This window comes from Neofelis nebulosa, chromosome 11 (assembly GCF_028018385.1).
Source record: "Neofelis nebulosa isolate mNeoNeb1 chromosome 11, mNeoNeb1.pri, whole genome shotgun sequence".
Classification (NCBI taxonomy): domain Eukaryota; kingdom Metazoa; phylum Chordata; class Mammalia; order Carnivora; family Felidae; genus Neofelis; species Neofelis nebulosa.
In genome coordinates, this window is record NC_080792.1 from 62,253,095 (window position 1) to 62,266,307 (window position 13,213).

At 40.5% G+C, this 13,213-nt stretch overlaps 1 protein-coding gene across 4 annotated transcripts in view; it reads left to right on the forward strand.

The window, feature by feature from the left end:
- The window catches only part of PRELID3A (PRELI domain containing 3A), a 45,710-nt gene that overhangs the window by 22,962 nt on the left and 9,535 nt on the right, over positions 1-13,213 (forward strand). For 2 of the 4 annotated variants that reach the window (XM_058692774.1, XM_058692773.1), the window contains exon 6: positions 6,810-6,926. In XM_058692774.1, coding sequence (XP_058548757.1) covers positions 6,810-6,893 — 84 coding nt within the window. In that variant the 3' untranslated portion in view covers positions 6,894-6,926. Of the gene's footprint in view, positions 1-6,809; positions 9,899-13,213 lie in introns of those variants that run through there. The other 2 variants (XM_058692772.1, XM_058692771.1) reach the window with 2 other exon arrangements.

Here is a 13,213-nt window from a genome sequence, read left to right on the forward strand (position 1 = left end):
AAAAATCAGTCAAGAGATTCACAAAATAAAAGGATATAAAATATGACATCATGTACATAAAATGGGGGTGGAGGAGTAAAAATCTAGTGCTTTTAGAACTTAAGCAACAATCAACTTAATAACATACACTACTGTACGTGTAAGATGTTATAGATGAGCCTAATGGTAAACATAAATCAAAAACCTATAATAGATATACAAAAAAATAGAGAAAGGAATCCAAGGCATAACATTAAAGAAAGTCTTCAAACCACAAGGGAAGAGAGCAAAAGAAGAAAGGAACAGGGAAGAACTACAAAAACAACTGGAAAACAAAATGGCAACAAGCAAAATTTAAGTGTAATGGTCTAACGCTCCAATCAAGACATAGTGTGAGTGAATGGATAAAAAAGCAAGACCCATATATATGCTGCCGATAAAAGACTTACTTCAGACTTAAAGACACCTGCAAATTGAAAGTGAAGGGACAGAAAAACATTTACCATGCAAATGGAAGTGAAAAGGCTGGAGTAGCAATACTTACATTGGATAAAATAGACTTTAAGAGAAAGACTGTAATGACAAAGAAGAACATTACATAATGATAAAGGGAACAATCCAACAAGAGGATATAACAATTGTAAATATACATCCAACATAGGAGCACCTAAATACATAAGGCAACTATTAACAGACATAGAGGAAGAAATTGACAGTTATATAGTCATAGTAAGGGACTTTGACACCCCACTTACATCAATGGATATATTACCTAGAGAGAAGAAAATCAAGTAGGAAAGAGTGGCTTTGAATGACACATTAGATAAGATGGAGCTAACAGATGTATTCAGAACATTCCATCTGAAAACAGCAGAATACACATTCTTTTCAAGTATACATGGAATATTCTCCAGAATAGATGACCTGTTAGGCCACAAAATGAATCTCAATAAATTTAAAAATTCAATACATTAAAAAATATCATGCATCTTTTCCAGCCATAATGGTATGAAACTAGAAATCAATCACAAAAAATTTGAAAGAACACAAATACATGAAGAATAAATAACATTCTACTAAACAATGAATGGGTCAACCAAGAAATCAAAGAGAAAATTAAAAAAATACATGGAGACCAATGAAAATGAAAACACAGTGGTCCAAAATCTTAGGGATGCAGCAAAGCTGTTCTAAGAAGGAATTGTATAGCAATACAGGTCTACCTCAAGAAACAAGAAAAAGCTCAAATAAACAACCTAACCTTACAGCTAAAGGAGTGAGAAAAAGAACAAAGCCCAAATTCAGTAGAAGGAAGGAAATAATAAAGATTAAAGCAGAAATAAATGAAGCAGAGACTAAAAATACAATAGAACAGATCAATGAAACCAGGAGTTGGTTCTTTGGAAAGATAAGTAAAACTGATAAACCTTTAGCCAGACTTATCAAGAAAAAATAAGTAAACTCATGAATGAAGGAAAAAAACAAAGCAAAACCAAACCAAAAATAATCTGCCAACAGAGAAAAGACCAGGGCCAGATGGTTTTACTGGTGAATTCTACCAAACATTAAAGAATGAATGCAAATCCTTTGCAAACCCTTCCAAAAAAGAGGAGAGAATACTTTCTAACTCATTCTGTGAGACCCAATATTACTTTGATACCAAAGTTAGGTAAAGACCCCCAGAGAATAAATCTAGACTAATATCCTTTATAAATACTGATGCAAAATTCTTCAACAAAATACTAGCAAGCTGGATCTAACAGCATATTAAAAGGATACACACCATGACTAACTGGGATGTATCCCAGAAGCAGGAGGGTGGTTCAAATACAAAAATCAATGCTATATACCTCATTAATAGAACTAATGGAAAAAGTCCCACATGATTATCTCAGTTGATGCAGAAAAAGCATTTGAAAAAACACCCTTTCATGATGAAAACACTATTCTGGGAATAGAAATAATTCTAGAAATAGTTTAGGTATAGGAATAGAAAAGAACTTCCTCTCCATGATAAAGGGCATTTATGAAAAACCCACAGCCAACATCCTATTCAATGATGAAAGACTGCAATCTCCCCCTAAGATCAAGAACACGACAAAGATGTCCACTGTTGTCACTGATGTTGAACATTGTACTAGAAGTTCTAGCCAGAGCAGTTAGATAAGAAAAAGAAGTGTTAGGCATCCAAAGTAGAAAGGAAGAAATAAAACTATCCATAGTCATAGATGGCAGATCCTATATGTAGAAAACCTTAAGCCACCAGAAAGCTAATAAAGGGTGTTTAGCTAAATTACAGGGTACAAGATCACATAAAAATCAATTGTGTTTCTTTACAATAGCAATGAGCAACCTCATAAGAAAATTAAGGAAACTATGGAATTTACAGTGGCATCCAAAAGAATAAAATACATGGAAATAAAACAAGGTGAAGGACTGTACATGAAAATTACAAAACATTGCAGAAAGAAATGAAAAAAAACCCATAAATGAATGGAAAGACATCCCTTGTTCATGGATGGGAAGACTAATAATTGTTAAGATGGTAGTACTACCCAAAACATTCTGAAAAATCAAGACAGTTCTTATATAAAAATTTCTATAGCTTTTTTTTTCAGAAATGGAAAAGCCCATCCTCAGATTCATACGGAATTGCGAGGGATCCTGCATAGCCAAAACAATACTGAAATAGAACAAATTTGGAGGACTCACACTTCCCAATTTCAAAACTTTTTTTTTGTTTTATTTTTGAGAGTGTGCACGCACAAGAGAGAGAGAGAGGGAGAGAGCATGAGCAGGGAAGGGGCATAGGGAGACAGAGACACAGAATCTGAAGCAGGCTCCAGGCCCTGAGCTGTCAGCACAGAGCCTGACATGGGGCTTGAGCCCATGAACTGCGAGATCATGACCAGAGCTTAAGTCAGACGCTTAACTGACTGAGCTACCCAGGTGCCCCACCAATTTCAAAACTTTTTACAAAGCTACAGTAATGAAAGCAATTTGGGACCAGCATAAAGATAGACAAATAGGTCAGTGGAATTAAATTGAGAGTCTAGAAGTAAACCCATGTATCTATCTATGGCCAATTGATATTCAACAAGGGTGCCAAAACAATTCAATGAGGAAAGAATAGTCTCTTCAACAAATGGTTCTGGGATAACTGGATATCTACATATAAGAGAATGAAATTGGACCATTACTTCACACCATATCCAAAGACTAACTCAAAATGGATCAAAAACCTACAAATAATAAAAACTATGGTGCCTGGGCGGCTCAGTAGGTTAAACATCCTATTCTTGATTTTAGCTCAGGTCATGATCTCATGGTTCATGAGATGGAGTCCTGTGTCCAGCTCTGTGCTGACAGCACCGAGCCTGCTTGGGATTCTCTCTCTCTGCCACCACCCCCTCCCCCAAATAAATAAACGAACTTAAAAAAAAAAAGAACAAAAACTATACAACTCTTAGAAGAAAACATAAGGGTATATATTCATGATCTTGGATTTGGCAATGGATTCTTAGATATGACTACAAAAGCATGAACAACAAAAGAAAAAGTAGATAAATTTGACTTCATCAAAATTAAAGTTTTGTGCATCAAAAGACACTATCAAGAAAGTGGAAAGACAAGCTACATAATGAAAGAAAAAAATTGCAAATCACATATCCAAAAAGGATCTGTTATCCAGAATGTATAAAAAACTCTACAACCCAACAACAAAAAGACAACTCAATTTAAAAATGGGCAAATAATATGAATAGACATTTCTCCTAAGAAGATATACAAATGGCCAATGAGCACAAGAAAAAATGTTCAACATCATTATTCATTAGGGAAATGCAAATCAAACCCACAGAAACCACTCAAAACCACTAGGATGGCTGTAATAAACTAAATGGAAAATAAGCATAGCAAAGATGTGGAGAAATTGGAAGCTTTGTTCATAGTGTTGCAAATGTAAAATGGTACAGCCACTCCACCCCTAGTTGTATACCCCAAAGTATTGAAAACAAGTACATATTTATACATGAATGTTCACAGTAGCACTACTCACAATAGTCAAAAAGTAGAAACTCAAATGTCCTTCAACCGATAAATGGTTACATAAAATGTGGTCCATACATATGCTGGAATATTATTCAGCTATAAAAAGGAATGAAGTACTGATCCACACTACAATACGGATGAATCTCTAGAACATTGTGCTAAATAAAAGAAGTCAAATGCAAAAGGCCACATACTATATGATTCCATTTGTATGCAGTATCTATCATGGATAATCCATACAGACTGAAAGTAGATTGGTTGTTGCCAAGGGGAGAGGGGAGGTATAAATGGGGAAGAATCTGCTTTATGCATTTGAGATTTCCTTTTGGGGTGATGAAAATGCTTTGGAACTAGACAGAGGTGGTGGTTGCACAACCGTGTGAATGTACTAAATACCACTGAATTGTATGCTTGAAAATGGTTAACTTATGTGAATTTCATTTCAATAAAAAAGAGGAAAATATATAGCTGTAAACACACACCTACAAGTACACATGCATACATAAAGCTTTTGTATGTCAGCAAGACATCAAAAAGAAAGAAACAAACAATTCATTGTGTTGGGAACTTTGTGGTCCCTTTGGTTCTGGTAATGATTTCTTTGACGATTTCCCCACCATTCTCTCTTCTGCTTTTCTGGAAGTCCTCTTGGTCATATTGGATTGATCTCATAATTTTGTTCTGTTTTCTCTCATCTTTGTTCTACCTTTTGGGAGGTTTCCTGGACTTTATCTTCCAAGAATTTCATGAGTTTTTATTTTGGCAAATTGTAGTTTTAATTTCCCTTTCCTTTTTCTTATGGGATCCTGTTCTTGCTTCATAGATGTAGTGTCCTCCCTCCTCTCTCTGCAGGTAAACACTAAGTGAAGCTTTCTTCTGCATCTTGGTGTCTCCTCTGTCTCCCTTTGCATGGGAGGCTTCCTCGGGTGTCTTTCATGCTGACGTACCCGACACAAGCTGAAGTGGGGGTGAGGAGTGAGGCTTGCTGGCTGTTGGGCTCACTGCAGGTCATTGAGGGTGTCCTGTGGCCTTTTCCACCGCCCCCCCCTTCCCTTCTCTCTGAAGTGGTTCAGTTTCTCCCAACAAGACTCCTCAACCTTTATTTTTTGGGGTGGAACCCAGGGGTCTAAGAGTCAGGCTGTTAAATGGTTTTCAGCCTGTCCCTTGCTGTCCCCTGTGTGTCCCCTCTCTCTGGACAACCCTTGGGCTCTGAATGGCTTGTGTTGGACCCCCTCTACCGCATCACAGCCCATGCCTCTGCCTTCCAACTTCTTATGGGCAGTGAGGGCGCTGACTCCGTGGGTTCTGAAGTTTTGTTTCCGTTTTATTCCTGATAGTTTTATGGACATTTCAGCAGACAAAGGGCCAAAGGTTTTTTTTCCCCACCATCTTGAAATCAGAGTTTTGCTCGCTTTTATAAAAAAGTATTCCCTCAAAAAACACATAAAAGCAATCCATGTTTATAGTTAAAACACACACACACACACACACACACACACACACACACACGAGTCTCTGTTGAAGAGTGAAAGCCTCCCCTTTAGAGGAAGAGTTCCTGGGCTCTGCCAGTTAACTCCTGATTTTTACAAAGGTTTCCAGAAATGTTTTAAGCAAATGCCAAGGATATATGGGTTTGTTTTCCTTTTTTATTAAACACAGAAGGAACCATACTGTGTATACTGTTTTGTGCCTTTTTTCTATTTTTAAGCAACATTGTCTTAAAAAGTTCCCTCTTGAAGTTTAGCTGTATAGCACTGACGTCTTAATTCCTCAAGGATTTGCAGGTTCCTTGCAGATAAACCCTGGATTTGCAAAGCCAGTGGGTGCAGGGCAGAACATCTGTCACTCTGCTGCAAAACTGCACTCTGTCCCATGTATCAGCCTAGACACTGAACCCTTTCTCTAGTGACAGCCTCTTGTTCCACTTGTAGGTAACTCTGTTCCACCTAGTGTAACTGTATAACCTTGTAGAGGTAATGGTGTAAAAACTGTCATGTATAGAGTCCTTTTAAAAGGGAACACGGAAATTTGTGAGTTGGGAAACCACATTTGGAAGCAGGGATGAGAATCAGAAAATGTAGATTATCTTGATTCCCCTACAATGTGCAGGGATGCCCAGTGTAGTTTCAGAGGAAGATGGCATTTTTAGGGCAAGTACATGTAAACATCAGTTACCCAGCCACTTCAAATTTTTGGTGGATTGAAGTGTGATAAAAATAAGCCTATTCATGTGTTGGGTTTTTTTTTTTATTCTCCTAGGCTTTCTATTATAAATAAAAAAATTTTAAGATAGTCATTAAGAAAGTGGTAGTGATTATTTTCAAAATTTGTTTAGTATAAAATAGTTTGGTTTTGTAACTTTCGTTTTGGTCTGGGAATGCATTCAATATTGATCTGTGCAATGCTTTCTATTTGGAATTCACTATAAGCACAAAACCAAATTCTGTATGATAAAATGTCATGGAAGCTGGGTGGCAAAGCCAGGTGAAATTAAACCTTGATTTTTAGTTTGAGAACATGTTCTCAACTTTAATTACAGAGTATTGCATCACAATGAATACCTGTGATCACTGCTGTTGCATTGATGTTCAGTAGGTACCCCCAGCACCTGGAGGGGCCTCATTTCCTGAGATGCCCTCTGGCAGAAGTGTGAGAAGATAAGCGTGATGGGACCTGAACAGCCACCGTCTTCATCTCACCAGTTTAGAGGTGGGCACATCCCTGGGCGGGGGGGGGGGGGGGGGGGGGGGGGGGGTTCCTCAGTGCTGTTCTCTCGGCAGGGTCGCGAGGCCTTGGAGTGGGTGATTGGCCGACTTAACACGGAGCTGGAGGGCCTGGCAGCCCCCGCCTGCGCCAGAGCGTGAAGCACCAGCGGAGCCCAGGACCCGGAGACGCAGGTGCAGCAGCAGGTGGCAGACGTTCACCCCCACCCCCAAACCCCGCGCTCCGCCCCAGGCAGTGGGGCTGCGAATTCCCTCCACACTTGGTCTGTTGGAGCGAGCATGTGTGATCAGTGCATGGCTACTCTGGAAAGAGAGTGAATTTGCCAGATCTTGGTCTACGGCTTACCTTTACCTTCTTTCTTTATTTTTTTAAGTAGGCTCCATGCCCCACCCCCACCCCCCCCCACCCCACGCCCCCACCCCCAGGGTGGGACTTGAACTCCCGCGCTGAGATCAAGGGTTGCATGTTCTACTGACTGAGCCAGCCAGGTGCCCCTAGCTTACCTTTACTTTTATCTTTATTATTATTATTTGATGGAAAGTTTTGTTTACTAAACAGGTTAAATTTCTGATATACCTTCCCCAGAAGCCAAGGTATCAGAGTGTAAAAGGGAATGGCTTTCTCCCATCATTCAAATAGAAGTTTCTCTGGGTTTTTGTCCTGAGTCGGTTGTAATCACAGACCATGGATATTCCAAGTCTGGCTGTGGCTCTCGGATCCAGCGTCAGTGCTCCAGGCGGTGGAACACCGTCCTTTCAACGCAAGCTGTGTGTGGGGCCTCTGTGCCTGCCCCCGCTCAAGTTTGGGGCCATTCCACAAATGTGATAGCTGTTCTGCATGCACACTTAATTTACTGACTGATCTTGAAGATCAGTCTGTCTTGAAGACAGACCCTAGATTTAATTTAGGAGATGGGTTTTTAATTATATGTATACAGCGAATAACAAAGCATCCCCATTTCATTTTAGTTTGTGAACAAGAAATAGGGTACTTTTTTCGTTTTAACCAAACCAATCAGTTTAGTTTTTTTTTAGAAAAGAAATGAATTATCAGGAGAAACTATTTTGGTAATGTCCTATTACTTGCCTAATGCTTTATTTTATTGTCCAAAGCACAGAAATAAATCCAGAATCCTGCCGCCTTTCCTTAGTTTTCAGTGTTACCTCCCTGTTAGTGTGGCCTTTTGAGTTTGGTAGGAATAAAAGTTGAATACACCAGTTACTGTGTCAACTCTTCACCTAAACTAGAAGGCACTACAGCTAAACAAGAAGCTTCCTGTTGGAAGCTGGGCTTCCCAGAGCTCTGCGAGTGCTCTAGGCGATCCTGTGGTCTGTGTATTGGTACCTGTCTTCTGGTTAGGTAGCTACTTCCATACAAGCTTTCTAGAAGCAGAGCCAGGAGCTCTCTGGAAATAGGTTTCCCTTTTTGTAGGAAAATTGGTGGTACTGAATATTCTTTGAAGACTGTTCCACCTATGTGGCATTAGAACCAACTGTTAAAACTGTATCTGATTTGCACCAGTGGCTTTTTGGCTTCTAAAGAGTAGATGACTATTTGCCTCCAGCATTTCTGTCCTCACATTAAGGGTTAGGCATGCTTTGATATAGGAGTTAATTGCTGGGTGTCTCTGTTAGAAGCTTCATTTCCCTCCCCCCCCTGAATAGTCTTCCCTAGCAGATCTCTCCTTATGGTTGAGCCTTAGTGAATGCCCAATATATTCAGAACAGGTGTTCATAGGTTCTGTTACAACTTCAGTATCCAAAGAGGAAGTAGGGTTATTTATTTGGGTGACTTTGGTGGCCGAGGAGACTACCCTTTGTGAGCCAGCTGTTGGATTATAGGTATGTAGGAGTAAATCTGGGCAGCGTGTGACTGCTTCATACCGCTTCAGTTTCCTCCTCATAAAACGCAGACACTGAACCCAGCTCCAGGATCGAACCAGGGAGCAGACGTGAAGCGCCTCAGTGCAGCCTCGTGGCACCTTGGTCCACAGTGCTGGTACCACTGGCGCTGGCCTGCCGTTGGGCCAGAGTCCCCTGGAGGGGGGGGGCGCCACTGGGCAAGGCTAGAATTGGGAACACTGGGCTTCGCTGATGGAACACTTTTTGAAGTGAGGGCATGTTTTAACTTTTATCTTCACTCGTAAAGAAGTAACTGTCCATGAGGCAAGTGGTAAGACATTAATGAGTACAACTAAGGACTGATTTAGATTTCTGTCCTTCACTGCTCATCATTGTCTAGGCTTCTCTTCACCTATTATAGGACAGTCTGCTTAGGGCAGGGTTGGCAGACTATAGTCTATGAGCTAAGCATGGTTTTTGCATTTTTAAAGAGTTGCAAATAAACCCCCCCCACACACACACACATAGAAGAGTATGCAGCAGAGACCATATGAAGCCCACCAGACCTAAGACTTACTATCTGGCGCTTAAAGCCAACCCCTTTCTTAGAGATTCCACTGCATCTCTTAATCAACATAAATCAAACTAAATTTGTTCCCTTTCATCAAACTTTCTGCTCCCTCATTTCTAAGTAGTGCTGCTTCCATTTGCCAAGTACAAAACCTGAGTTATTTAAGACATTTCTCTGGTCCTTTCTGTAGCCATATGCAAACCAAACATTCCTTTAAAAGGTCTCAGATCAATTCTGTGTCTTCTCATTTCCCTGTCGAAGTCTGCTTTAGGTCTTATCATGCGGTGTGGCCAGCTTCCAAGACAGCCCCCAAGGAGGCTGCCTCCTAGTGGTCATGTCTATGGGTGGTCTCTTCCCACACTGAGTAGTGTGTGACCAGTGGGATACTGCAGAATACTCCACGATGCTCTGTGACTTCCCAGGCCAGGTCATAAGAGACACTGTGACTTGTACCTTGCTTGTTCGTGCATCACCTGCTCTGGGGCAAGCCAGCTGCCATGTCATGAGATGCTGGAGGAGCCCAACAGGGAGGTCCATGTGGTTAGGAGCTGTGAGAGGGAGCCATCTTGGAAGCAGATCTTCTAGCCCCAGGGAAGCCATGAGCTAACTACAGGCCCAGCTGATGTCTTGACTGCAACCTCTGAGATGCCCGGCCAGAATCACCCAGCTAAAGCTGCTCCTGATTTTCTGACCACGGAAACTTGTGAGATAATAAACGTTTTCTGTTTCAAGCCACAGTGTCTTGGGGTTAATTTGTTATGTAGCAACAGGAAGCTAATCTTCACTTTATATTAAATTTGTACAATCACTTTCTAACTCGTCCCCCTTTCCTTTAGTTTCACTTCTTGTCAGATTATTCCAAAATAATCTCATCATAATTTTCCTTCATTTAAAGAGCTACAGAGGTGTCTCATTCCTTTTTGGAAAAAGTCCAACCCAAGGCCTAGGCATTGGCCCAGATGACTCTGATGCAGGTGGGCATCAGGTTGCACTGTGGACAATATTAGATCCTCTCTCCCCGCTGAACCCACTTTAAAATCAGCTTTCAGGACTCCTGGGTGGTTGTCAGTTGGTTAAGCGTCTGACTTCAGCTCAGGTCACGATCTCACAATCTGTGAGTTTGAGCCCCGCGTTGGGCTCTGTGCTGACATCTCAGAGCCTGGAGCCTGCTTCAGATTCTGTGTCTCCCTCTCTCTCTGCCCCCTCCCCCACTCACCCTTTGTGTCTCTCAAAAATAAAAAATTTTTAAGATAATAAAATCAGCTTCCATGAATGTGTCCTTGACTAATACCAGCTTACAGCTTACTATATATTCCTAGACATTTATGCTGCCTTGGATCACTTTTTTAAACTGTTCACATATTTGACCAGTTTACAGTTCCTCAGGAGCCTAGATCAGATGTTCTGCTTTGCACACACAGTTCCGGCATTCATAAGTGGTTTGGTGATGTGAGGACTGAAGTTAGAATCCTAGCAGCTAATAAGAAATGCTGGAAATGTAGCAGGGCTATAAGCACAGCTTAGGAGTTAGACCTCAGGCTGGATGCTGGGCTAGTGGTTTGACCTCAGGCATATGACAACCTTGTTATTCCTGTTTCTCATCTGTGAGAGAAGGTATTTATGGTACCCACTTCACAGTTGAGTATTCAGGGAGATAATGTGGCTGAGGGTGTTTAGCACAGTATCTGATATAGGGTATGTGCTGAATAACTGGAAGCTACTGAAAATCAGCAAAATGTTTTTTAAATTATGTGTTAATAGTAACATAGCACAGAATATCTAATATCATAATGCTTATCTTCATGGCTTTCCTTATTCTCTTTTATTGACCAAATTGTTTCAATACGAGAAATTTGAAATACAGTTCACCCTTGAACAATGCAGGAGTTAGAGTCACTAACGCCCCCCAGTCAAAAATCCCCATATAACTTTTGACTCCCCCCAAACTTAACTACTAATCGTCTACTATTGATCAACAGTCAATTAACACATATTAAACATATATATGTATATATATACATATATTCTATACTGTATTCTCACAATATAGTAAGCTAAAGAAAATATTAAAATCAAGAAAAAATACAGTACTTTACTGTATTTATGAAGAAGAAAAAAAAAATCCACGTTAAGAGGCTCCACACAGTTCAAACCCATATTGTTCAAGGGGCAACTATAGTTTAATATTTTTAAAATTTCAGTCCAGTTGGCACATACACTTTTATCAAAATGATTACTAGTAACAGTTAACTCCCATAATGTAAAAGAGGCAAGTGGTAAAAAAGTTAATGAGTACAAACTCAGTACTGATAAATATACCCCTTGCATTTAAGTAGTAGCTTCAATTATAGGTCTCTAGGGTCTCTATACATCTGTACATCCACCTGTTAGTGGGAAAAAGCTGGGTCAGGGAGGCAGGGCTGTGCATGGTGGCTCCACCCAGGAGCTCTAGAAGAGAGCCCAGAGAGGAATGTGTAGTGAGTGCCATGTAGGAGTCAGGTAGAAAACCCAGATTGGCAAGTAGGGTTTCTGAAGCTCCAAGTCAACCATGTTAATGGTGTGAGCTACCGCCTCAAGCTTCTCTATTCTAATTAGTTACTTTAGGGCTGCAGTGATTTGTTGACTTTGAGGAAAGACAAAGGGGCTATACGTGGCAGTTGTCTGTTAAAGAGCACAGATTAAAACTGCATTGATTATTTTGAAGACATGTTGATGGTTCCACCTTTGTATTTCTTTTTCTCATTTCCATACTGAACCTGCTAATTCGTTAGTAAATCCACTCCGCAAATATTTATTCAGCATCTGTTACATGCCAGGCATTTTTCCAGAAACTGGGGATATGGCAGTGAAGAAATCTGACAGAGATCCTTGTCTTCAGGGAACAGTTTAGTAGGGTGTTAGGTGCTAAGTGCAATGGAGAAAAAAATGCAGAAGAGAGGAGGGAGTAGTAGGAACTGTAGCAGGGAGACAGGAAAATTAGGCTATTTAAGGCAGCCACTTGGGAGAGTAGGCACATTCTGTAGAGCCACACAAGACAGAACCAAGGGGTAAACAATAGGACTAAATTACATGGCTGAACTTCCCAACTATTAGAGCTGTTCAAAGATAGAACTTTACAGAAATAAGTGTCTCCCTGATCCTGAACATGTTTAAACAGAGCCAAGAGCTTGCCATTGGCTGGAGTGAGTGAGGATCGAATGCCTTCTTGGATCACTTCGAGCTCTGAAAGTCAGTAGAGTTCAAATTTGGTGGAGAAGAGAGCCCGGCAGGGATGGGGTCTACAGCACTGAGAGGGCCAAAGAGACAAGCTTCTTGGCTGGGGATCCCATTACTACACTGGGAAGTATATATATTGGGGGACTCCCTGTAGTTGTGGTAACTGGCTCTTTGACCAAGCTGGATAACAAGAGTTGTCTGTTTGCTGCCTCTTAAAGAAATGAAGATGGTCTGTTATATGTAGTTAGCTGCCCATATAGCTGCCTGGTTCTCTTTACATCTCTGACAGGAAAACACACCACATTGTGGGAACAAAGACTTGCCAGGTCTGACAAGGTCTTCCTGTTGCATAGGGTTGGGAGATGAACCTTCAGTAACCAGATGTTGTTAGATGTAAAACGCTGTTTTTGTGTGTGTGTGTTTAAAATATATATCAACTTGTCTTTCCGAAATTTTTCTTCTACATTTTGGGAGATCTACTGAGGAATTTTTTTAGATTGAGTTACAACTGACACACACAAGGACTCAGATTCTTTATAGTAATTGGTAAAGTTGATTTTTTTTGTCTTTGCCTCTCCAAGTTTCAAATAAATGCAGCATACTTTGTGCTTTTTCTTGCATTTGTGTATTATATCACAGGTTTGTCATAAACCTGTAATATTGTATCATCAGGTTTGTCATAAACACAGAAATATTGCTTGGAAAGTATCATTTCAGCCTTCACTTTAGTGAAAGGGCTGGCTTGGATGCACAAAGGCTTTTCTCAATTTCTTGTTACGGTTGGCTCAGGCCCTCCGCTGTTTACTGGTTGATACCTATGTGGTACTGGTTG